This window comes from Cavia porcellus, unplaced genomic scaffold (assembly GCF_034190915.1).
Source record: "Cavia porcellus strain 051 isolate PalLab524CR breed Dunkin Hartley unplaced genomic scaffold, mCavPor4.1 scaffold_31, whole genome shotgun sequence".
NCBI lineage: Eukaryota > Metazoa > Chordata > Mammalia > Rodentia > Caviidae > Cavia > Cavia porcellus.
The window spans coordinates 36,385,600-36,409,994 of NW_026947514.1; the positions used below are offsets into that span (position 1 = coordinate 36,385,600).

The following is a 24,395-nucleotide window of genomic DNA, read 5'->3' on the forward strand; positions in this document are numbered from 1 at the left end:
GCGGACATCTCCCCACACACCGCGTTTAACGACAAAAAATGGGCGCGGGTGTGTGTCTCAGTCACAGCGCTGTGGGGAGGCAGATGGCAGCGGGGGAGGATGGAGCCCGGGAGGAGGCGGCTGCAACTCAGATCTTGATCGAGGCCTTGCAAGGCGGGGTGAGCCCAGGTGAGGGCGGCGGGGGCCAGGTGGGGCGGAGTTACAGGGCCGGGCCGGGTGGGCTGGGGAGGAGCGCAGCGGCGCCCGCCCCCCCCCTCCGGGCGTCCCCGCCCCCCGCCCGCCCGCCCGCCCGCGTCCCGGCGCCCGCGCGCTCCCGGTGGCGGCCAGGCAGGGGCGGCGCCCCGCTGCGCCCCGCTCCTCCCCGCGCCGCGCTCCCGCCGCCGCGCTCCCCGCGCTCCCCGCGCCCGCCCGGCGAGGCCCGCGCCCCGCTGCTCCCTCCGCGATGGCCGCGGCTGAGCGGGGCTGAGCCACGCCGCCCGCAGCGCCCCGGGCCCGCCATGGCGAAGCAGTACGACGTGCTGTTCCGGCTGCTGCTGATCGGGGACTCCGGGGTGGGCAAGACCTGCCTGCTGTGCCGCTTCACCGACAACGAGTTCCACTCCTCGCACATCTCCACCATCGGTGAGGGAGGGGCGCCCCTGCGCGCCCTGCGGACCCCCGAGACGGGGTGGGGCCCGAGCCTGGGCAGCGAGACGCCCAGCCCCGGAGCGGGCAGGGGGCAAGCTCGGGCTGCGGGGGGCGGGGTGCGGGCCCTGGGGCGCGCTCAGCTCGGGGTGACCCGGCGTGGAGCCAGGGCGAGGAGGGGCGTCTCCCGGGCACCGGAGTGAAGGTGAGCCGCAGGGTGGGACACCTGGAAGGAGGCGTGGACGCTCGGAAGCCGAGGACGAGGCAGGGACTGTCAGGGGGCCGGAGCATTTGTTTCCGAGGAGGCCAGGAGGATGAGGAAGGTCAGCAGTGCCTCTACTGACCAGCGGGCTGTGGCCCTGGTCTGCCTCGCTGACCTGGCGGTGGTTAAAGGGACAAGGCCTGAGGCATCCTGCACAGTGCCCTGCGGAGGCCACCTATTCTGGCAGTAGCTCTGTGGCCGCTCCTCAGAGGGAATCTCTCCCTCACGGGTCCTGAAAGGCCCCCTCCTGTGGGAAGCCTGACTTGAGGGGCTTCTGTCCCCTGCGTGGCTAGCAGTGAAGCAGCCTCTTCGTGGTCCAGGCGCTGTTGCTGGAACACCTGATGGAGGGAGTGTCACCCAAAGCTCTCCTAGAAGCCCCCTGTCTTCAGGAAGGGCTCCAGCCCTCAGCTTCCTCCGGAGGATTCCTCTCCCCACTCCCCGCCAACACACACTCTGCCAAGGGAGAGGACACACGTAGCCAGGAGGAACAGAACCTTGTGAAAGGGAGGAAGAGAGGTGGGATACAGGCACCCAGCTTTGGGCAGGGAGGGCTGTGCGCCCCTGGGGAGGCTCCTCAGGGAACAGGTGTTGTGGAAAGGGGTGGGAGGGAGCCAGGGAGTGGCCAAGAGGGACCAGATGGAGGATGAGGGTATGTTGGTAGGCTTGGGGACAAAGGTCAACAGGTTGCCTCTTCCTGAAACTGGCAATGCCTATTTTGGATGTGAATCTGACGCCAGGAACTGGCGAGCTCTCTGCAGAGAACCATGGGCTGCCTGGGGCCTGGCCTTTCCTCGAAGAGCAGATGTTCTGCTTGTGCTTGGTGTTCTGGCCACATCCCAAGTTGCAGGAGTGACCTGTCTTTTCCCTTTGAGAGTTTCACTCCCCTTATTGCAGGTGCACTCAAGACTCCTTCCTAGTGTCAAGGGAGTTAGCTTCCCCTAGGAGACACATGTCAGCAGATGGACAAGGGAGCCTCTATTTCTGAAATACTAGGATAGACCTTCTGAGGATCCCTTGTCCCACTGTGCTAATCACTAACCCTTCTTGTGTCTTTATCCTGGAATCTCCCTTGTTAGATGCCTCCTTCCTGCCAAAGGTGAATGAGACAGAGGCCAGGAACTTCCCCAGAATCCCTCTGGGGAAGACCTCCTTGGGAACAGAGGTGAATCAGAAAGCTCTGTCAGGTCTGCTCCAGACCCTCTTCCACCCAGGCCCTTGGTGTGTTGGCAGGAAACCTGAAGAGAGTTCTTGGAATTCTGTCTCTGCTGACTGCCAGGTCCCCTGTCCACTGGATGCAGAGGAGGCCTTAGAAGTTTGGGTTCTGTGCAGAATGAAAACCACCTTTCTTCATGCCAGCCTGGTTAAATCTGCCCCATTGGGCTTCCTAAGTACTTTCTTATTTAAAGCTTAGTGAGGGCTTGTGATTCTTCCTCATTTTGGCCAAGTTTCTCAGCATTAACTAAAACCTAAGGGAAAGAGTTGGATGGTTAAGAAGCTTTTTCCTTAGGTGACTTGAAAAGTTTTCTGAGGACATGGAAGGGCAGCCAAGAGCCAAGGAAAATGGGGTGGCCAGGTCATATTCATTCTTGTATCTGTTTCCCAAAAAACAAGTGCTCTGTCTACTAGTGTGGAGGCTCCAGAATGAATAACATACCATCACCATAGTCAAGTTGCATCCAAACCACCTTTCCCCATGCTGGGCATCAATCTAGGTACCAATCTAGGGAGTGTTCTGGCGCGATGTCTTTTTATGTGTGTGAAAGGGGAAAACAAGGCAGTTTGCCAGTTACTGCCAAGGCAAAGTTCGGATTCTTGGCTCATGTGGATGTCATCTAGGCTGGCTCTTGTGTGAGCTGTTGTGTACTGTGCTTGCTGTGACATTTCATAGAAGAGCCTGCTGGGGAGCAGTGAGATCTTGTAGGTAGACAGAGGCACGGACTCTCCCTCCTGCATCTTTCTGGCCAGCAGGTGGGCAGGTGGCCTTCAGCTGGGTTTGTGCCAGTGTGATTGTCCCTTTCTCCTGCAGCTGTTTTCTCAGATGGGGACTCGTGCAGAGGAGGACAGTCAGAGCCTTCAGTTCTCTGCCTATTTCCTGACAAGACTGCCTAGCCTGTTGCAGTAATTAAGCATTCTACCAAGCACCAGTGTAGGCATTTTAGAGACGTACTGCAGTCCAACTTTTCCTTTTCCTGCCCACAAAAGCTTTCTAGTTGGGAAAGAACACACACACACACACACACACACACACACACACGCACGCACACAAGACTATTGCCAAAAGGAGGTAATAATCAGAAGTACTTGGTGAAGCGCTCTTCAATATACAGGATCAGCCATTAGCGCTCCTCTTAATGAAGGTCTCTTGAAAGGTCTCATGGTGGTTGTCCATGTGAAGCATGGAAGACGTGCCCTGATGAGAGGAGTGTTACTGCTTTTGGCAATCAGAGGAGAGAGGCCCCTGTGACGTCCAGCTGACCAGCGGGGAGGGCCGAAGCTGGGCCTGCAGTGTGGGCTGTCTGGATGGTGCCAGCAGAAGGGAGCAGATGAACAACAGTGAGCAGAGATAGCAGAGGTGCAAAGTGCGTGGGTGCTCCTGGACGGGGGCAGTCTGGCTGCAGGCAGAGGGAGTCTTTAAAGGAGGATCAGAACATTCCTCTGCTTATTGCTCTGTCTCCCAAATGATAGGTGCCTTGAGGGTAAGACCCAGTCTTATCCCTTTGTTTTCCTAGGCTCCCGTCCAGGGCAGGCCGGGTACCATCTCCATACATGTTGTTAAATCACAAAAGAATGCAGATTGAGCCATTGGCAGAGGCATGAAGGGCCTGGCAGTGGATAAAAGTGTTTTGGAGAAGGGTGCTCTTGATGTTGGTTGAAAGAGGTGGGTAGGACTCAAAGCAGGGAAACAGGTCAGGGGCTGTGCAGCTGTGCATCCAGGCTCAAGGAACCTCTTAGGCACTTCTCCTTCCCCTCCCACCCCATCTTATCTGGTGGTTCCAGTGCCAACCTCCACTGCTTAGATTTCCTTTCAGGTGAAGGAAGGGGCTCAAACCTGTCAAATGACCAAAGGGGCTCATCTGGCCTGTGCCGTCTACTCAGGCAAGAAGATGCCCTGCATGGACATCTTCATCCACAAGCCTTGTGATGCCCTTTCTGGTTGGTGACCCTGCGTGGTCTGTAAGCCACTAAACTAAGCTGGAGGAATTGCCCAGGGGCTGGTTTTCTCATCTTTGTCTACCCTGAATAGACCTCACAGGGTCTCTGGACCTTTTGTTTGAAAAGCCAAGCTTAGGCGGCTCCCCTTGTGGTTGAGGAATCTTCTTGGCTGTGACTTTCTGGCTGGACTGGTTGGACCACTATGGCCTGAGGCTGCTTTCTCAGCTGGGTCCACTGCTGCACCCTCAGCTTCCTGAGGAAGTGCTACCAGAACAGCTCCAGCTGCCTGAGGTGCTGGCTAGGTGGGGTGGCTGAGAGAGGCAAGAAGGGAAGGACCCGGGGCTAGAGCTGAGCAGAGCACTGAGTGACCCAGCAGGCGCTGGGGTGCCTGCGGGGGCACTGCAGCCCTGGGATCTCAGGAGTATGTACAAATGCAGGGCGATGTGGGGGGCAGGGTGAGGGCAGGCTCTGCGCTCTGCTGCAGGGCAGCTGGTAGTGACTAGGCTCTTCCCACCCTGCTCCCCAGTGGAGATGATGGGCCTGCGAGCTGTGGTGAGCAGAGGCCTGAGCAGAATGGAGAGAGCCTGGTAGGATAGGCACATTCTCTATGTCTTTACTGGCTCCATGACCTGCAAACACTTATTTAACATCTTTGTGCTAAGTTCTGAATCTCTAAATTGAAGACAGTAACAGAATCTTTCTTAATGGTCGTTGGGAAGATTACAAAAGCTAATGGATAAAAAGCACTTATCAGTGCTCAATAAAAAGAGAGCTGCCATCATTATATTATTATTCTAAACTCTTAAGAATGTTGCAGAGACCAATATACTGTCTGCACCGGCCATGAGGTCATCCTACTCATCCCTCATGGGCTCAGCGCTTACTTACTGAAGTGTCAGGTGCCAAGTGCTCAGAATGGGGGGATATGTGAATAGGATCTGTATTCACTTGTTTTTGCCCCAGTACCCGGCTGGCCCTGGCCATCCAGTGTCTGAGGAGGAAGAGGGACTTGGTGAGGACAGAGGTGGTGCTGCTTCAAGTCTGGGGCCCCTTCCAAGGCATCGCTCTTCCTCCAGCCTCCATTTGGGTTCCTCCTTTTAACACAGGCACAGACCTGGCCTCCCACACTCTTCCCCAAAGATGGAGCCCCTGGGAATGAACACATCTGAGGCCACAGAGGGTTTCCACTGATGTACACATTTGCACACCTTCCCAGATCTGCAGATTCCCTCATGGCCTTCCGGGTGGTTTTCCTCTTCCCTCCCTGAACTCTCTGCTTTCTGTTCCTCCTCCTCCTCCCCCTTCCTTGGCTGCTTGGTGAGGAGCTTTCTAACATGAAAGTCGATCTTAGGCCATTAGCCTTCTACCTTGATCGCCAGCTCTTCTCAGAATGCCTCCTTCTGTAATCTAATATTTGTTCCTGTTTCCCTGTAAAACTGCCAGTTTTCTGTGTGGGCCTCTGACCTCTCCTTGGCCCTTCTGCCTGGTCAGGGAGCTTTGCAAGGAGGCAAGGGCTTCCTGGACATTTAATTCCTCCGCTGAGCAGGGGAGGGCTAGTCATCCACGCTGCTTTATACCTGGGAAAACCAAAGCTCATGAGAGCTGATGACTGCCCAGACTAGAGCCACGGCCTCCTCTCCAGTTTCTCCAGACTGCTGCTGGGCGTGCCCGTCACCCCAAATGTCCCTCCACAGGTTGCCAAGTGGAATCTTTGTCCCACAAGCCAAAGGGGAAGGGTATGTGCCCTCCCCCAGAGCCCTGCCCCCTTTACACTGAGTCAGGGGTGAGGGGCCCTCGAGTGGGAATCTGAGTGTTGCCCCCTATTGCCATTGGGATGCAGAGTCACTGAGAACTCTGGTCTACCAGGAAAGCCAATGGTTGCTTTGAAATATGGATCGTTCCCTGACTCTCTTACCTGATTAAACTTTTCTTTTTTGCTGTTCTCACACTGTTTGTGTATGTTGGCTTCATTCTTTCACTCACTGATTCACTCACTCATTCATCATTTTCCTGTCATGTATTCAACTTCCTTGAAGAGTATTTCATGATCCACCTTCTGCTAAGCAATGAGAATGGGGCATGGAGAGGCGGCTGCTCTGTCCTCTGGGAGCTCATAGGGTACTCAGGGAGTCAGGCTTCCAAACAAACCGAATAATGTTACAAAAGGGATGTCAGATGCTTTGGTATCACAGAAGAATGAGAAGCCCCTCCTGGGAGCGGCATAGAGGTAGGGACATGTGGGTGGGATCTTGAAGGCTGAATAGGATTCCCCAGGGAACAGGGGTCCCAGGAGACAAACATCCTCTCTTGGGATCTTCTCACCAATTGGGGCTGCTTCTAGGGATGGGGCCAGCTAGTAGTGGCCGCACCATGGTCATAGCAGGTGCAATTCAAGTAGGCCCTTGCTAGGAGTTTGCTGTGCACGCTCTGTGTGAGAGCAGATGCGTCTGGAGGCCCAGTCTCTTCCTAGATGTTTGCTGCTGGGGCTCCAAGCTCCAGTGTCTCCTTCGCTGAGCCTTCAGTGGAGATGCAGGCTCAGGCACAGGTGGCTGGAGTGGGGAGTAGCCTGGCCAGTGTTGATCACCTTCACAGTGCCCTGTGAACACCCAGCACCAAGTGAGAGGGTAGCTGAGTACACTGGGATAGAGAGCAGACTTCTGCTAGAGTGAACTGTTCCCAGTGGCTTCCCGCTTTTCTTCTCAGACACATGTCATAGGAGAAGCTCAGACCAGGAGGACAGTGGTTCCCCTGATCCCCACGTGATCAGGTGCTCTGGTGGGTGCAGAGATGAAGAGTCAGTGCCTTGTTGGTCGGATGATGTCTCTTAGTTCAGCCAAGCTCCTGGGGTGACCTTTCAGGGCCACCTCCTCAGCCAGTGCACTCTGAGGAAGGAGGTTCTGGGGCTCCAGCCCTGGGGCCATCCATTCCTTCCAGTGTCTCAAGGGTCAGTGTTAGACTGGGAAACCCATTTAACAACAGCCCTCAGCTTCTGGGTCTTGTGTTTCCAAAGACTGCTTCTTCCAGGTTCTGTGTGAGGGTGACAGCCTCCAGAATGGTGCTATCCCCTTTTCACCGTGGCCCTTCTGTGAGGAGTATGTGTGTGTGTGTGTGTGTGTGTGTGCACATACGCGTGTATGTTTGAGTTTTGAAAAAGAAGGATGGAGTGCCAATGTGAAATCTCCAAAACTATTGTTGATGGACATATGAATCAGAGTCTTTGATCCCAGTACTTCTGAGGTCAAAACACAGCCTTGGCTGAGTCACGGGATCAAGATTCTGCCTGTCGAGACCTTCTTATAGATTTCTGTTTCTTGTCACTTGTGGAGCAGGATAGCGTGGCGCTGACTAATGCATTTTGCTCTGAAAGCCACGTGCACCTTTTTCCGGGCAGAAAGGAACACTTAGTGCCTGAGAGGGGAAAGTCAGCATGCAGCTCAGCCGACAGTGAGACCAAGAGTCACCCTACAGAAGGCAGAGGGAGGTGGCCAGTGGCAGGTGTGGGGTGGAATGTTCTTTTCCTCTCCCCTTGCCCAGTTGCCAAGAAGGATAAGGTGTGTGCCAGGATCGTTGGCCTTGACTCTTGGCTTCGTCTGTGCACTGTCCTCTGTGTTGTTTGTTGGCTGCTTTTCTCCTCCTGTGCCCCTTGGTTAGGGAAAATAGCATTATTGAGATCCTGAGAAATACTTTGCCCAGAGTTGGGGGTTTGGGGAGGGCGATTACTATGATGCTTTGTTTAGGTAGTAAAATCAGACAGTTGCCCCTACAAGATCTAATTTTGCCTGAAGCTTCTCTTGGTTGCTCTGGAATGACCTTGTGCCACACCCCAGAGGAACTCCCCACATCCAGCACAAGCTGGTCTCCTACAGGGGCGGGGGCCAGGGGCATTCCTGGGACTGGCACTGGGTAACTGGAGCCAGTGTGGCCCCAGAGATTGGGTGTCTGCCTTGAGTTTCAGATGTATTAAATTGTTCCTTGTTGTGGAGTCACATTGCTAACGAAAAGGCTCAGGTCACACTGAAGGTCCTCTGGGCTGTGGTTGATCATGGTGATGATATTTGGCATGCAGAGGCAGCCCTATTTCCACTGAGGCATGTGGGTGGCACTTATGTGGCAGGTGGTGGGCAGGCACCTGACATTAACCCATGAGGTACTGGCAGGAGGAAAACAGGTGCTGACCTGCCTACTGGCACATGGTAGCTCTGCCAGGATTTAGGCTATAGCTGTTAGTTCCACAATGAATGGCATTTTCTGTTTTGTTTCTGTTTTTGTGCCCACTCTTTGCCTTCTTAGCTCTCTGCCCATTCTCCTTCCTCTCCTGTCAGGAGCCCCTTCCAACCCTTAGAGTTCTTTCTGTCCCTTCAGGCTGAGAGTTTGGATTCCCACAATCTCACCCCCATGCCCTAGCCTTTAGCTAACATTTCCAACAGCTCAGCGTCGGAGTCATCACCACCTGCTAACAGTAAGGAAGCAGAGGCCAGGAGAGGTTAACTGGTGTTGCCAGGACACAGGTAATCAGTTTCTGGTAAAGGCAGGATTGGAACCAAACTCTGACCTCCCATGTGTACCTAGTGGCCATGCTCTTCTGTCTATCAAGCTGTACTCATGGTGTGCTTTCTAGGGCTTTCTTTGGAGGCACACAGCAATAGGAAGGAATATTCTTTCACCCAGTATGCCCTGTTACCTTCTTTCCAGTCTCTACTACCTGACCAGGGGGCAGTAAGCTCTTTTCTAGTTGTCTGTCCAGGGCAGGGTATCTTCAGGGCCAGCTTGCCTTCCTTCAGCTTGGGAGGCTGGGAGACCTGAGATCAAGGTGCTGGCAAGCTCAGTGTCTGGGGAGGGCTTGCTTTCTGCCACACTGTGGCTTCCGGCTGTGTCTTCCCATGACAGAGGCAAAAGGAGCCAACGAGCTCCATCAGGCCTCATAAGGACCACAGGGCCCAGAGGTGGGCCTCACCTGTCCTTCCAGTTCTCTGCTGGCAGTGCTGTCACTGTGCTCCTATACTCTAATTATGGCTTGGCAGTCACTGGGAATCGCTGCTGGAGGGGAGAAGCCATGCAGCTGGGACAGCACAAAGAGCTCGAGGTCTGGGGCTGCCCTGGGCTGCAGGTGCATGGCAAGGGCAGCCTGTCCACAGGCATTACCAGGACTGGCCGGAGCTTTTGCTGCCGGTGTCTGTGAAGTGCTCCGGTGACAGGAAACATCACTACCTTTGAGGGACAGGCTCTCCGGGGGTCTGGGACTCCACGTGTGGAATTTCTATTTTATGCCTGGCACTGTGCTTAGACAGAGGCAGAGATATTAAAACCAGCAAACAATCAGAAAGTTGGTCAAACACAAAATATATTCTCTAAACTTAGGTACTTTAGTGGGGATAGAAGACAGAACACAGGAGCAGGGCTCATTGTTTTTGAAGTCCTCCTCCTTGAAGCATCTTCCCAGCAGCTGTGGAGCCATTAGGTGGAGGTGGACAGTCACAGGCTGGATTCTAGGCAGTGCTGAGAGGCTCCCTGTGTCACTGAGGGGCCGAACCTGGGGTCCCATGTGGATTGACAGCAGTGCCAGGATCGAGCCCCCAGCCCCAACTCCGCCAGCATATTCATCATCCCCTCCCCTCTGCATATCTCACGCTCCTATTGTTGTGACCTGGCCAGTGTGCCACTCTGTCCCATCTGGAGGGAACTGGCATGTTTTCCTTTTGAGATGGGGTCTTGCTTTGTTGCTAAGGCTGGCCTCAAGCTTTTGGGCCTAATCATCCTGTCTCAGCCTTCCTCAATTTGAGATTACATGCCATCAGGCCTGACTTAGAGGGAGCCAGTCTGATTGGCTTAGCTCTCCTTGCTGTGCTTGTGGGCCAGCTCACTTTGATGGTCCAGATTGGAGCTGTTTCTCTACAAAGAACACATGACGCCCAGCTCTGCTTCCTGAGGAGGGAATATTAGCCTGAAAGGGCGCTGGTTGTGTCAGGCAGACGTGTCAGGTATGCCGGCACAACCACTAATGTGAGTACACAGTCTCTGTGGATGCGTCCTAATCACCTCCCAACACCATTGCACTGGAGAGTGCTTCACCCTCTGGATTCTGGGGGACACAGACATCCATACAGTAGCAGTGGGTTTGCTTCTTGTGTTGACTGCCTCACTCCTAGATGCTCTAAAATATCAGAACCGGGATAGACTGGGGCAGGGTGTGAGTGAAGACTTAGTAATTTCCTTGTCCTCAAAGGACAAAAATGCCTGGGTGAGTTTTAAGGGATCAGTGTCTCACCTCTGGCCCAGCTGCAGGATGTGAGGATGAGGGAGCTGGTCTCTGTGCCTTCCCAAGCAGTACCCTCTTACACCTGCTTCACGGGACTCTGTGACTAAGGAGTGTGCTAAGGCAAGCGTTTCTACGAGCCTTGGGTGTGGTTCTGCCGAGGGGTGTGCAGAGGTTCAGTGTGCATCAGATTTGGTAGGTCAGCAGAGTGTGGTGGCACACATCTGTAATCCCATCACTAGGGAGGCTGAAGCAGGAAGATCACGAGTCAGATGCCAAGTTGGGCTACATAGCAAGTTCAAGGCCAGCCTGGACTACATGGCAAGACTCTGCCTTAAAAACCAAAACAGAGCTGGGGATGTAGCTCAGTGATAGAGGACTTACCTAGCATGCACAAAGCTCTGCGTTTAATTCCTAATACCACAAGAAAATAAACAAATAAAAAGTAGGTCTGGGGAGCCCGAGGATCTGCATCTCAAGCTCCTTCATGAGGTTAGACGTGGCAGAGTAGCCAGGGCCTCGACTGGTGATGGGAAACCGCTCAGAGCTTTCAGTGATAACAGACAGCCTGCTGCAATGCGCGTGTCATAGGTTCGCCAACCTGGGCCTGGAGCATGTAAGGCCTTTCGGCATCAGCCTCCTCTGGGTTTCCTCGCCTGACTGCCCCCAGGGGAGTCTTCATTCAGCAGCGGAAAGGTAGGCGTGAGAACGAGAGTGAGTCAGGTACTTTATGTGCACTGTTTAATTATAGCCTAAACAAACCTCAGGTGGCAATGGAGTGCTCCTTCCACAGCGAAGAGTGGCCCAGAGGCACAGCAAATTCCCAAACCAGGATGCAGACTCAGGCTCTCTAACCCTGTGCCTGTCCATGTATCTCCCGCTACATTGTGGCTCTGACATTCTTCTGTGTCTGCTCACCTACCCTGCTCCCCAACACTGGTTAAAATACAGATTCCCGGGCCTCACTCAATTGTGATTCACAAAACTCAGCCTGAGAAGCAGAGATGTCCCTGCCACCTCTCCTGACGTCCAAAACCTTTGCTCAGATGCAGTTGTTGCCTGGAGGACTGCTTGCTGTGGACCCCAAGGGTCTGGGTCTGTAGGTATGAGTTAGGGCCCAAGTGTTTGCCTTTCTAATTTAAAGCCCCAGATGCTCAGGTCTGGGGACAGTCTGAGAGCCACTGTCAGTGAATTTTGCTGCTCACAGAGAGATCCATGGACCAGGAGCCTTAGCTTCACTGGAAGCCAAGTGCAGCTTGTCACACACCTGCTACACCCTGCTGCACCCGAGTCTGCATTTTCACGATGTCCCCAGATGGTTTGTGTTCACCCTGAGCGTGCCTTAGAGAAGCCAGAGAGAGCAAACAATGGGGGAGACTGACAGTGTCCTCTCTTCTTAAGGATCTGAAAAAGTAGAGGGGGGGCTGCTGGTGTGCATTGGGCAGAGGAGGACACTGAGTGGGCCCTGAAGGACAGGAAGGCAGAGAGAGCAGAATGGGAGAAGATGAGGTCAGCAGTGGGGCGCTCAGGTGGGAGGGCCGGGGCTGCCACCCTCCCCTTCTTCCCTGGGTCCCTCTCAGTCAGGGAAGAGCTCAGCTGTGGGGATGGGGAACCGCATCTGAATAGACAGTCACTGAGCGCCTGAGGACCCCAGAGCTGAGAAACCCAGGGATTCAGTGTGTCCGCCCTGGCTCTGTCTTGTGGAGCAGTAGTGGACGGACCAGCAGCCAAGCTGGAGGGAGAGAAGGTGAGGGCCTTACTGTGGCCGTGGTCTCAGCAAGGCTGACCTGCGTGGGATGGAAAATAGAAGAAACAGGTGCCCTGGGAAGATCTGTGGGCTCTGAACCCTTTTTTTTTTTTAACAAAAAGCTGAAGGAAATCCTTCATTTGTGTGTGTGTTTTTATATTTTGGTTTTGTAGTCCAGGCTGGCTTCAAACTCACAGCAATCCTCCTGCATCAGTCTCCTGGCTGCCAGAGTTACAGGTGTGCTCCACCACACTTCAGAAAATTCTTCAAAAGAGAGACGTACTGTTTCTTCCATGATATGTCTATGCATATGAACAGCCTAAATTGAAGCATTTAGGCTGGGTGCAGTGGCATATGCCAGGAATCCCAGCACTTAGGAGGTTGAGGCAAGAGGACTGCCGTGAGTTCAGGGCTGGTCTGGGCTACATAGCAAGACTGTGTCTCCAAAAAAAAAAAAAAAAAAAAAAATTGAAGCATTTTACTTCTCAAACATGATAAGCCAAAATGTATTGGATGGCCAGCAAGGTGGGGTTGTAGGATGGTGTGTGTTGGCGTTGCGGTGAGCCCCAGAATTCCCTTCCTGGCCGCACGAGGAAGTGAGCAGGAATCGAGCACTGCATTCCCCTCCAGGGTAGCTCAGCGTCTGCTTGTCCCTTCCACCTCTTCTGACAGCTGCTTTCATCTCTCCCTCCCTCCTTCCCGCCTCTTGTCTCTCTCAGGGAAAAGCCCCCTGAATAGCGACATTTCTCTTCCAGAAGAGCCCTCCTTAAGTTCCCACAGGGAAGCAAGAAATCAAGCATGGTTAAGTCTTCCGTGCCAGTCAACTCTCGCCTCTTTCCCCAGAATCAGTGCAGGAAGAGCAAGGGCTGGGACGCCAGGCTGACCTGTGTCTGAATCTCTGCTGCTTGCCAGGCCAATTGTGGGGCCGTTATTTCCTGTCCACGCCCTTGTTTCCATTCCTCTAGCCCTCCGAGTGCAAGGACCGTATGTTGTCTCTGCTGCTCTGTTGACACAAAGTGGTGCTTGGGGCACAGTGTTACCATAAACACTTGTGGAATAAAGAAGAGAACAGCATCTGTCTCCCCTCTGTCCTTGTGACTACTTTGGGTAAGGCACCCCCCAAATGTGAAATAAACTTTATTATTCATATAGTATATCACAAAAGGTTCACCCTGGAGAAGGGCTTGTGTTTTCTCTGGAGTGGAGTGAGGAAGGGGTTGGCGGTTTGGTGTGTTTTTCATGATCAGGAGTAGAGCCTGGATAGGGTACCCTTGACCTGCCAGTCAGGGAGTGCTTTGAAATTTCTGTGGGGGAGATGGCATTTGTGGACTTTCTTACCAAGTTCCCTGGAGGTGGGCCAAGGAGGAGAGGGGAGGCCTGAAAGCTATCAGAGGTCAATGTCAAAAGTAGAGCCTTTTTTTTTTCATTCTATTGGTGGTGAGCACATTTGTCTGTGCTTATTTCCTTACATGTGTTGATCCTCTTGCCTCAGCCTCCCGAGTGCTGGGATTACAGGTGTGTGCTACTATGCTCAGCATTGTGTGCATCTTGTCTATATCATGGTCTGTTTATTTGCCCATTTTTATTTTATTTATTTTTTTAAATTTTATTTTGAAAGTAGTAAAATGCAACAGCACAAGACAGAACAAAGCCAATCGAGACAATGCAGTGAAATTGGTACAAGATTTCACAGTAGGATGCTGGGATAGTAGTAATATGTACTCTGGTATATCTCTTTAACTTCACAATAGTTATCCAGTCAATTAGGTATAGCAAATTAGGGGCTGGGGATTTAGCTCAGTGGCATAAGTACCTGCCTTGCAAGCAGGTGGTCATGAGTTCGATCCCCGGTACCGATAAAGAAAAAGAAAAAAAAAATAGAACATTATAAAACCAGTTGAGAATACTGAATAGAGCAAAAGAAACATAACAAAACAAAACAGTGCAAACAACCTTTGCCTTCAAACAGAAGACAGAAGGAAATCCCCCATATTTGCTGTACTGCATATGGTCATCCTCCCAAGAGATGCTGAGACATCTATCCCCAGTAGCATGGGGGGGGGGGCGGGAAGAGGAAGGGTATTTGATTTTCAGCCCACGTGGCAGTAGGCTCACAGGTAATGGTTCTCCTCCAGGCCCACTCCGGAGGTGCTTACCAAGAGGGCGGGTGAATAAGCTGCCTGAGTCCCTCCATGGCAGGATCTCGGGAGTTATTGTTCTCCTCCTGGCCCACACTGCAGGCTCTTACCAAGAGGGCAGGTGAATCTATTTGCCCATCTTTAAATTGTGTTGTTTTTGAGAGTTCTATGATCTGGCTATAAGTTTCATAAATATTTTTTCCAGTAGTTTGATGGCGTGTTGGTCTTGGAAGGAGGTGCTATACCATCAAACAAAAATTTCTTGATTGTCTTCTCTGCCAGATACTAACATGAAGCAAATTCCTGATAACTGTTTGTCTGGGGAGGGAGCAAGCCTCCTCCTGCTACCACCAAGGCCAGGTGTCCCTCTCTTCCCCTCCTCCACTTGTCACTCTTTCTCTGTACACAAAAAGGATGCTGCCAGACACTGCCCATTTGGAAAAGTACAGCACAGTAGATGTGAATCAGCTTGGGCAGGCGAAAATGATTCATGCATGACCGAGTTTGCTTAGTTCAACTGGCCTGTTCTGAGTCTGTCTCTGCCTTCTAATTAAATGATGATTTGGCTTGATGTTGGGAAGGGAGGCAGTGAGTCTGATCTGTCTACCTTTGAGGAAAGCTGGGACAGGATGGATGAGAGGAAATATTTTCCCGCTTGGCAGAGCATGCTGTGGAGATTGAAGAGTAGTGGTGTTGGGAGGCTTTTCAGTGTGGTGACAGATGGTCCTCAACCCTGCCTTTCCCGTGTCCCCTTGTAACACGCACTCTGGACCTGCCTCTGGGAAATACATTAAGACTGGCTTATGTATGCTGCTAGACACAGCCCTTGAATACTGAGCACAGTGCGGGGGGAGGCCTGAAATATCACTGTCTTCCGTCAGTGTATATGTTGTAGGAGGGTGCGGGCTGCTTTTGCGGCAAAATTTTCTGAGTGTTTCTGCCTTGGGCAGGTTTGCAAATGCCTGGTGTTTCCTGCATCTTGGAGCTTAGCTCCTCTAATCCCTGGACAGAACTGCCCAAGAACTCGGCTTCCAGTGCCTTCCCCTGGACACTGCCTGCCACACTTCTTCAGGTGGGCGGGTGCCAGGGGCTCCTGTCCACCCACTCTGTCCACCCACTTTGCTAGGACCTGATGATGGCTGTAGTGGATTGTGCTGCAGGTGTTGGATTTCGCGTGGTCTGCTCAACAGCCGTCTGAGATGACTCACGAAGTCCATTTTTACTCCTGAGAAAATGGGGGCTTGAAAAATCAAGGTACCCAAGGTATAATGGTGAGTTAAGTGGCTAAAAATCGACTTAGGCCAGCCTGCAAAGCTCCTGCTCCGTGTAGTAAACAACAGCGCCCCCTGTGGTCAAGGGGGTGGGTCAGCAACAGAGATGCGCAGAGGCCTCCTGGTGGGCCTTTGCGGTGCTGTCTGTGCACAGCCTCGGGCTCCAGAACAGTCCTCTGGCCCAGGTCTTCCCCGGACTGGGATTGTGTCACACCCCCTCCTGGTTTTTAATGAGACAGAGGGGCCCAAAGGACACAGGCAAATGATGTGAATTGCAATTTCTAGGGATTCGGGAAGGATAAATGCAAATGTTCTCTTCAACAGTATAAATAAGAAGGGTTCGTGCGTCAGTAAAATGAAACACAATTCCACAGTCTCTGCCTCTCTGCTTCCCTCAAGTCCTTTACTGCTGGCAACTTTCAGTTCAGGAAGGAAGGGAAGCTCTGAACACTTCTTAGGATCAGTTTATGGTTCCAGAAGGCCTTTACCTTATTTATACCAATGGTGGCCAACCTATGGCACGCGTGCTGCAGCCAGCTGTTTGTTATCATTGACAGCTCTAAAAGGTTCACCATCACTTATCTCTACCACACTGAGTCAAAAGGAAATCCCTCGCATGTGAGCACCTCGGGGTCCTGATCAGGTCTCTGCAGGTGCCCTTCCTAACGTTTTTGCTTGCTCTCTTTCCTCAGGTGTTGACTTTAAAATGAAGACCATAGAGGTAGATGGCATCAAAGTACGGATACAGATTTGGTGAGTTGGGCAGGAGGAGGCAGGTATAGGGGGAGAGGATCCCGAGCTGCTCCTTAGCTGCCATTGCCATCAAATCCCTTGTTCCTCTGGGATAAGTGGACACCACTATGAAGAAGTCCAAAAGCCTGCTCCCAGGAGCTTAACCTAAGATCTCATTCTTAGGAAACTGTGGGATTGATCACAAGTCACAGAATGGCAGGGATGAGAAGGAATTGGTAAACTGCCCATCTGTGGGCTGGTTTTAGAATTTGGCGTTACCCTCAGGCTGTACCACACTGTGGTTAGGGATGGAAAGCTCCACCCCATCCCTTAAGGTGGGAGTCCAGAGTTCATCTGCGCTGCAGGATGCAGTTTCCAGCAGTAGCCACCAGGGGCTGCTGTGACTCTGGCCTGAAGGACTTGGGCGGACTTTTCGTTGTGGAGCTCGCTCTCTGTCCTAGAATGGCACAGGCATTACCTTCAGAGGTCCCATGGGCACTGCCTTCTGCCATATAACCAAGTGTGGTCACGATGGCCAAATTCCAGAAGAGAGTTGTTCAAAACTCAGTTATAACCGGTTGTGGGTCTGGATGTGGACAGAGGCCAAGGGCCTGCAGGTCTTGTCGGTGCTAGTAGATGAGACCGGACCCCTCACTACAGTCAGATATGTTCAGACCACTTTGGGAACCAAAGCAACAATGATTTTTCACCCTGTAGCTCCGCAGTTTCTCCTGCAAGGGCACAGTCTCCCAGTCCCCCTCCTCCTCCAATCTGTTCCTATGGTTCCTGCTCCTCTGAGGGACTTGCTTTCTACTGCAGGGACACAGCGGGCCAGGAGAGATACCAGACCATCACAAAGCAGTACTACCGACGGGCCCAGGTGAGCCGCCATTTTCAGGGTTTAGAGGTGGGAAGCTGCCACCTGCACACCCAGCTCTGGGGGTTTGAGGTGTCTCTGTCACTGACTCTGAAAATAGGGCCCTCAGCTTGCCTGCTAGCAGGCAGCCTCAGGGCAGTGTTTCAGTTGTTGGAAGATCATTCATTACATAACTGACTGTGTACTTACTATAGGCAGGTCTCTCTTTCTCCTCCCAATTTCCACCTTGGATTCTGGACCAAGGGGCCAGGTCACAGTGTGTGGTGCCTCCCTACCCGGCCAGTTCTGTGATGGTCGTTGGAGTGGCAGCTGTGGGGGCATGAGGGAAGTGGGCATTTTTGGATGCCCATGGGTCCTTGCACAACCCAGAGAGAATGGAGGGGTCCGTCGTAAGGGCCCCACTCCGGCCCCAGCTGCATTGCCTGTGTGCATCTCCCGCCCCCAGCTCCCTCTCTCTTTCTCTCCCTCTCAGGGAATATTTTTAGTCTACGACATCAGCAGTGAGCGTTCTTACCAACACATCATGAAGTGGGTCAGTGATGTGGATGAGGTAGGAGATGCTGGCTCGTGGCAGGGAGGGGGAGGCAAAGCAAGGGTCAGACGGGAAGAGTGAAGTACTCGGGATCGGCAAGTAAATGCTGCCAGGACATCTTACTTCCCACACCCCTGGTGAAGACTGGCTGAGTCAGTCATCTGGAGGAACTGACACCGCCCTGCTCAGTTCTCTGGGTCTCCCTGGAAAGGAGTTAGTTCCAAGCCTACCCTGCGAGCACCTTCCTGAACTCTCAGGAGCAGGTGGGACTGCAGGTGTGCAGGTGCTGTGCATACAAGCCTTGGGCCTTCGGGACTCCCTTGGGCCCTACTGCGCTGTCTCCCAGAGGGGGCTGATTTAAAGTCCAGTGTCCCTTCCACTTCAAATAGCATTTATTAAACCCAACAAGGCATTAACATCAGCCAGCGTGTCTTCTACTCTGGGCTATCCCTGTGACACTCTTGGGATCAGCCATGGCATGTAGTGCCCCTTACCCGCCAGGGAGACAGTCCAGAAGCCCAGGGGATGACCTAAGCTTGTCATCTACTGTGTTTTCTTATACATGCATAGCTATGATAAAGATCTATAACTACAATAGAACCATTATGATAACTAGTGAAGGTTACCAAAAACTTAGGAATTGTTTATTTCTGGGATTTTCTGGTTTGTATTTAGACCATGGTTGACAGCAAGTTGACTAAAATTGTGGAAAGCAAAACTGTGGAGGGGGGAAGAGGGTCTGTCCTCAGGACAGCTGGCACCTGCATGCAGCCAGCCTTCCTGTCCCTGTGCTCTTAGGCACAGCAGGGTTTGCAGGCTGGTGTAGACCCTGTGGGTGGGACAAGAGGGAGGGCAGCTCTCACCAGCAGCACTGCCTGTCCTTTGCTGTAGTACGCACCAGAAGGCGTCCAGAAGATCCTCATAGGGAACAAAGCCGATGAGGAGCAGAAACGGCAGGTGGGGAGAGAGCAAGGGCAGCAGGTGAGTGAAGCCCGTCCTCAGGTCTGCTGCTGCATGTCCAGCAAGCAGCTCCCCATCACTGCGTCCCCACGTGTCCACAGCACCCTCGAGCAAGGGGCTGGGGCCATCCTCGGAAGTCTGTATTCGGTCCTTCAGGACAGTGATACAAGGTCACACAGAAACAAACACCTCTCTGGCAGCAGCTCTTGTAGCGCCAAGTGCCCCCCAGCAGTAACCTCTGTGCGGGAGATGGTCCCTGTGGGAGAGACAAGGATGTGCATCTGGCATCTCCTCTGGCAGCACTGAGTGTAGCTACCACCTTCCAGGCAGGAGCCCCATCTCCCCTACGTTCCCTCTGTGACCCCCACCCCTCATGCCTGGTAGAGGGCTGGAAAGCAAGGGCGGGTGAGCTCATTGCTGAAGCAGAAAGGGAAGAGGATGGGGTGAAGTACTCAAGCACTCAGGAAGGCCACTCTGCCAGAGGACAGAGAAAGACTGATGCTGAGACAGGAGGGACCACCTACTCTAAGGGCCTCGAGGGTTTCCCTCACTCTCTTCAGTCAATACCATTCCATTAGCCCATAAAAGAACATTGATTTTGGGGGTGTAAAAAATAATACACGGTCACTGGAAAATGCCAAAGTAGAGGCGAGACTCCTGGAATAGTATTTATCGAGTGCTGTGTGTGTGGTACTGCGCTAAGTAAGAGCTGTCAGGTGCGTGGCCCCACTTACTTCGCAGTCCTCCCCTCACAGAGGAGGGGCTGGCTGAGGGAGGGTAAGTCTCCCCCAAGGCTGCTCAGCCTCGAGTGGCAGCACCAGTGACCAAGCCTGTCCTGTCCGCACACTCTGAACCTGGGTTTTCATGAATCAGGCTCACTGCCACTACGTTTTGCGTCTTTGTGTCCTAATGTCTGATGACGGTGTCTTAGGGGGTGTCTGGGTAGGTCGGGGGGATGGAGCGCATTTGGGGAGCACCCCCTCTTCTCTGCCAGCCTGTGTCTAAGAAGGAGCATTCAGTCTCTAGAGAAACTGTCACAGCACAGTAGGGTCTGCGAGAGCAGTGGCAGAAGTCCGTGCCAGGGCTGGGCGCCTTCTCTTGACTTTCTCTCAGCAATGTCCTCCTCTTGCAGCTGGCCAGGGAATACGGCATGGACTTCTATGAAACAAGTGCCTGCACCAACGTCAACATCAAAGAGGTGAGAGCCGGGGAGACAGCGCCCTTTGCTGGCTGAGTGCAGCGCAGGGGGCAGGCAGGAGGCGGAGGGGGCCCTAGGAGTTTCACTGAGGGGGGACTGGCCCCTCAGTCGCTGTGGGGCTGCCAGGGGACAAAGAGGGGACACTGGACTAACTGGGCCCCTGGTTTCCAGTCGTTCACACGTCTGACGGAGCTGGTGCTGCAGGCCCACAGGAAGGAGCTGGATGGTCTCCGCACGCGTGCCAGCAACGAACTGGCCTTGGCAGAGCTGGAGGAGGAGGAAGGCAAACCTGAAGGCTCTGTGAACTCTTCGAAAACCTGCTGGTGCTGAGGGACCTACGTGGGGCACCCCACACAAACCCCTTCCCTTGGGAGGCCTCTGGGGAGATGAGAGCCTGGCTTGGCCCACCGCTCCCCTCTCCTTTGATGACCTGTTGAATCAGTAGCTGCTACGTGCCCCTGCCTGGCCGAGAGCAACTCTGCTGTCATTTCCGAACAGCCTTGGTCCCTGGCCCCCCTACCCCGCAGTGCTTTCCTTCAGCCTGCTATGACCCTCACACCCCAAGCTCCTTGGACGGTGGCTGAGACTGAGTGGGGCCGGTTAAAGGCGCCTGCTGTCTCAGTGCATCTGGCCTCCTCCGCTTTCTCTCCTGCCCCTCTCCCCATCGCCTTCCTCCAGTGCTCTGTATTGAGGCCCTTCCTATGCACTGCCTGTGTCTTGCTGTGCAGCTGCCGAAGCAACTCCTTCCTTCCAACCCCAATCAAGGGAACAGACCCAGGCTCATGGGGACTCAGCTCTTGGCCCAGGGAGGACCCCACCCTGCTCGGGTAGGCCAAGGCTGAGGGTGCTTCCTCCTCCTCCCCTGCCCACTGCCCCTTGCTGTGCCATGCACCTGCCTCCCCGAGGACCTTGGAGGTAGGAAGGAAATGCTGTGGGGGTCCTCAGGCCTACGGCTCTCCTGCCTTTGCCTGTTCCCCGAGCCTGGGCTCTGGCCCTGCTGAGCTGCCCCATCTCTGGGGAACTGAGCTCAGAGGCTGCTTCAGAGGAGAGGAGAAAATGATGAGGGTGGCAGGGATAAAACGTCACCTCCATGCGCTACCTCTCACGCAGCACGTACACAACTTCTCTCCACCTGGGCTCCTGAATGTCAGACAGGGCAAGGAGAGCCTTGGGGCCGGTGACATGGTCAGGCCAACCTCACACTCTAGAAAGGGGAGGGCTTGAAAGTGAATGCCTAACTCTTAGATGCCAGAATGAGAGAAAACAGTCCAGGGGCAGCCAGTCACAAAGTAGAGGGGACAGGCAGCAGCAGGGCCTCCCGGGCCCCTCTTCCTTGCTGCTATAGGAACTTTTCCTCAGACCTCTGGCAGAAGTGAGAATGGCGTAACCACATCACTCTTTTACTGAACCCAGTCTTTGGCAACCAAGGCTTTCCTGGGCCCACACCGGTGGGGGAAGCAGCGGCTCCGCAGGAAGAGAGAAAGGCACCTGGTGCTGCCCTCGCCGCCTTCCAGACGAAGTGCTTATTGGGCCCTCCTGCTCCTCTGCCGGCTTGAGGGTCTGTCAACTGCACTGTGGCTGCCAGGCAGGGCAGAGGACCCTTCCTCCTAACTTTATGTTCAGGAAGGTTCTTTTACCCCTGTAGCCCAAGGGAGCTTGCAGGCCTCTGTCAGTTGTCGTGACAACTGTCAGCCCTGCTTGGGCTCCTGCTCCTTTCCAAGGTGGAGAAGCCCAGGGAAGAGGGTCATTCCTCAGCTGCACCGCATGGCTGGGGCTGGAGTCAAAAGGAGGAACCAGGCACTGAGCATTCCCCAGCCAAGACCTGGATCAGGAGCCACTTCCTTATTCCTCCAAAGAAGGAAGTAAAGACACAATCACAATCCTCCCGGCTCTTACCAAACCTGGGAAGAGTCAGCGGGAGAGGGTGGCTCAGGGTTTAGTGGGAGGGAAAAAGAGAACAGGAATAGAATAGAAATAAGTTACTGGCAAATGAGAATCTTAGAGCTGATGCATTAGGATGAAGCCATGACTGGCTTGGGCTGCTTCCGTGAGGGTTGGCTCATGCAGCCCTGTGCTGGAGGGAGCAGGGAGGGGATGGCAGGCCTCAGGCTGCCCTCAGCCAGGAGCCGAGGAAGGAGAAGTTACATCAGGCACTGCTCCCACCTGGGGGCCAGTGTCTCCGCTTTCTCTGGAGATCAGACAGCACCACTGTCTTTCTCCCCTAGCCCTCAGGAAAGAAGGATTATATATATATATTTTTTGTACCCTAATGGTCTGGGAGGGAAACCATGGACCAGTGAGCCCTCACTGTGAGGGCCATGGCTGGGAACAGGTATGGAAGCAAAAGAGGGCTGGGATTTTAGGGTGCAGCTGCACTCACCAGAACCAGTGTTGGCCTCTCACCCCTGCATTCCAGTCCAGGAGCCGGCTGGGCTGTGTCATTTGGCCGAGACTGCTGAGCAGGCTTTCCTGGCCTGTCTTGGTACCACCTCTGCCCCTGTGTCTTGAGACTCAGCCCAACTCCTGGATACGACCTGCTCCTGAGCCCCACCATCTTCCTGTGACAGGTGAACTTTGTGTACTGTGTCTCGGGTCCATTATATGAATCGTGAGCAGGGTTCATCTATTTTAAACACAGATGTTTACAGAATAAAGAATACTTCAAACCACAAGTGTGGCTGCCTGTATGAGGCCCAGGGAGGAGGTCTTGGTGGGAGCCTGCTGGTGAAGTGGGAGCAGGAGAGGGAGTCCTGAAATGAGGCCCAGAATCCTAAATCAGCAGCAACAGAGTGACAGTGGAAGTGGCAAATTATCTCTTCGGTTTTGTACCTTTCCTGGTGCCACCTACAAGGAAGCCAAAGCCCAGCTTCCATTGCAGAAATAAGACTAGGCACAGTTAAAGAAGTCAGGCATGGTGGTGCATGCTTATAATCCCAGCATTTGGGAAGCTGAAACGGGGGGATTACTGTGAGTCTGAGGCCAGCCTAGGCTATGAAATTAGCTGAAGGCCAACCTGAACTGCATAGCAAGACCCCATCTCAAAAAAAAATTTTTGTTTCAGCTCAATTTGTAAAGGTTTCAGTGCATCATTGGCTGGCTCCAAGGCAGGGAGGCTTGACAAAGGGGCATCACAGAGGAGAAAAACAGTTCATAGGGGCAGAAGGCTACAAAGTAACAAGCAGCAAGTTACAAGTGACAAGCAGCAACACATTCTGTTCCTTATATTCTGTGGAGGCTGCATGCCTTTAGGGCTGGTAGCCCTCACATTCAGGGTGGGTCAGTTTTAATCCCAGCATCATACCCTTGATACCAGCAGCACATACCCTAGATCCAGCCACCTCTAAAAGCTTCACTTATGACCACATGAGGCTTCTGCGGTGGGGATGGGGGACATTTAGACATAAGGCATAACAGGGGTCTTTAAAGCTAAGCAGTTTTCATCTGTCTGGGTTAGATGAGGAACAAATCTCCGTGAAAGGGAGGAAGGACTAAGTCACCTTGCAGGTTGGTGACTGGATGCCTTGAAGGAGTAGATGAAGACTTGGAACCTCACATTCTGTAGACAGAATTTCCTTTGGATATGGCATTGCTGGGAAATGGGCACTTGCAGTCTAAAAAACTTAACCATATTTTATAGTTTGTGACACTTCATCTCCTCTGATCCTAATGATCACTGTGTAAGAGGAGGGTGGAGAATTTTGAGATCAAGGATTTGCCAGAGGACCCTAAAAGTAACAGTAACAGAATGATTCCTGAAAACTACTGCCATGGCATCTCTGGAGTAGGAAGCTTTTGGCATTTCTATTTAGAAAAATCCCTATAAGCAATTCTCACTTGCAGTCAGAATTGAGGTCCACCCACCAAGCAGCCAGTGCTGCTTCCAGAGCAACCAGCACCCTGCAGAAGACTGAGGGCCACACAGCTGCCCGGGAAAGCTAGGCCAGGGGGAAGTAACACGGCAAACAGGTAGTGTCAGAGCACCCTCTCAGCTGTAGCTAATTGTAAGAAGTGGGAGACTTCAAAGTCAAGCTGGAGTTTCTAAAGGGAGAGCGTGTTCCCAGTTCCTCTCTCCTCACCCATAGAAGGCTTACAAAGGAGCAGCAAAGAGGATTCTCTGGAAGCCTAGGGTACTGGGAGGAGCCCTAGGCAAACACATAAACCTGGCAGATTAATGTTAAGGTGTCACCCACTATCAGTGCCAAGTCCCTCTGACTCAGGGGCTCGAAAGGGACACTTGTTGGCTGTCTCCAGGAACTGTACCCAACCTCAGCAGAAAACACACTTCACAGTGTAGTTCCTGTCACTACCTTTGGTAGCAAAAGATTCCATTCCACTTGGATAATGGAAACTTGTTTTTAGGGAGTTGCCAGCTGAGATATATGGTTCCCATGAACTTGAAAAGCCCTGGAACAAGCAACGAGATGGAAAAGCAGGGTACTCCCTGGTGGGTAGTTTTTCCATCTCCTCAATAAGTCAGCTTCAAGACCAGCTGCTCCCAGCCTTGCTTATGTCTTGTTCCAGGAGACAGTTCCCAGTGGATGGCTACTTGTGAAAACATTCTCTGGGAAACATCTGCCTTCCTACTGAAAATTTTCTCAAATTTTCCCAAAGCCTGGAAAGGCCTAATTACTGGTTTCAGTGATGGAGA

General features: G+C 53.1%; 1 protein-coding gene across 2 annotated transcripts; it reads left to right on the forward strand.

Annotated features, from left to right (window-relative positions):
• The first annotated feature begins 374 nt into the window (after positions 1-374).
• Rab15 (RAB15, member RAS oncogene family) lies at positions 375-22,419 on the forward strand. Of its 2 annotated transcripts, none has more exons than XM_063241494.1 (7): positions 375-621; positions 16,141-16,201; positions 17,000-17,060; positions 17,530-17,607; positions 18,481-18,570; positions 19,682-19,747; positions 19,952-22,419. In XM_063241494.1, exons 1-7 carry the CDS (start codon positions 498-500, stop codon positions 20,075-20,077), a joined length of 606 nt encoding a protein of 201 aa, XP_063097564.1. In that variant the 5' UTR covers positions 375-497; the 3' UTR covers positions 20,078-22,419. The 2 variants fall into 2 exon arrangements, with proteins under 2 accessions (XP_063097564.1, XP_063097563.1); XM_063241493.1 differs by having other exon boundaries at positions 380-621; positions 19,919-22,419.
• The last annotated feature ends 1,976 nt before the right edge of the window (positions 22,420-24,395 follow it).

Excerpts from the sequence above, each read along its gene's own strand:
- Rab15 (XM_063241493.1), top strand. The coding sequence starts at position 498 with ATGGCGAAGCAGTACGACGTGCTGTTCCGGCTGCTGCTGATCGGGGAC. Across the intron at positions 18,571-19,681 it reads GGAGAGAGCAAGGGCAGCAG|CTGGCCAGGGAATACGGCAT; the intron begins GTGAGTGAAGCC and ends CTCCTCTTGCAG. Across the intron at positions 19,748-19,918 it reads CCAACGTCAACATCAAAGAG|TCGTTCACACGTCTGACGGA; the intron begins GTGAGAGCCGGG and ends CCTGGTTTCCAG.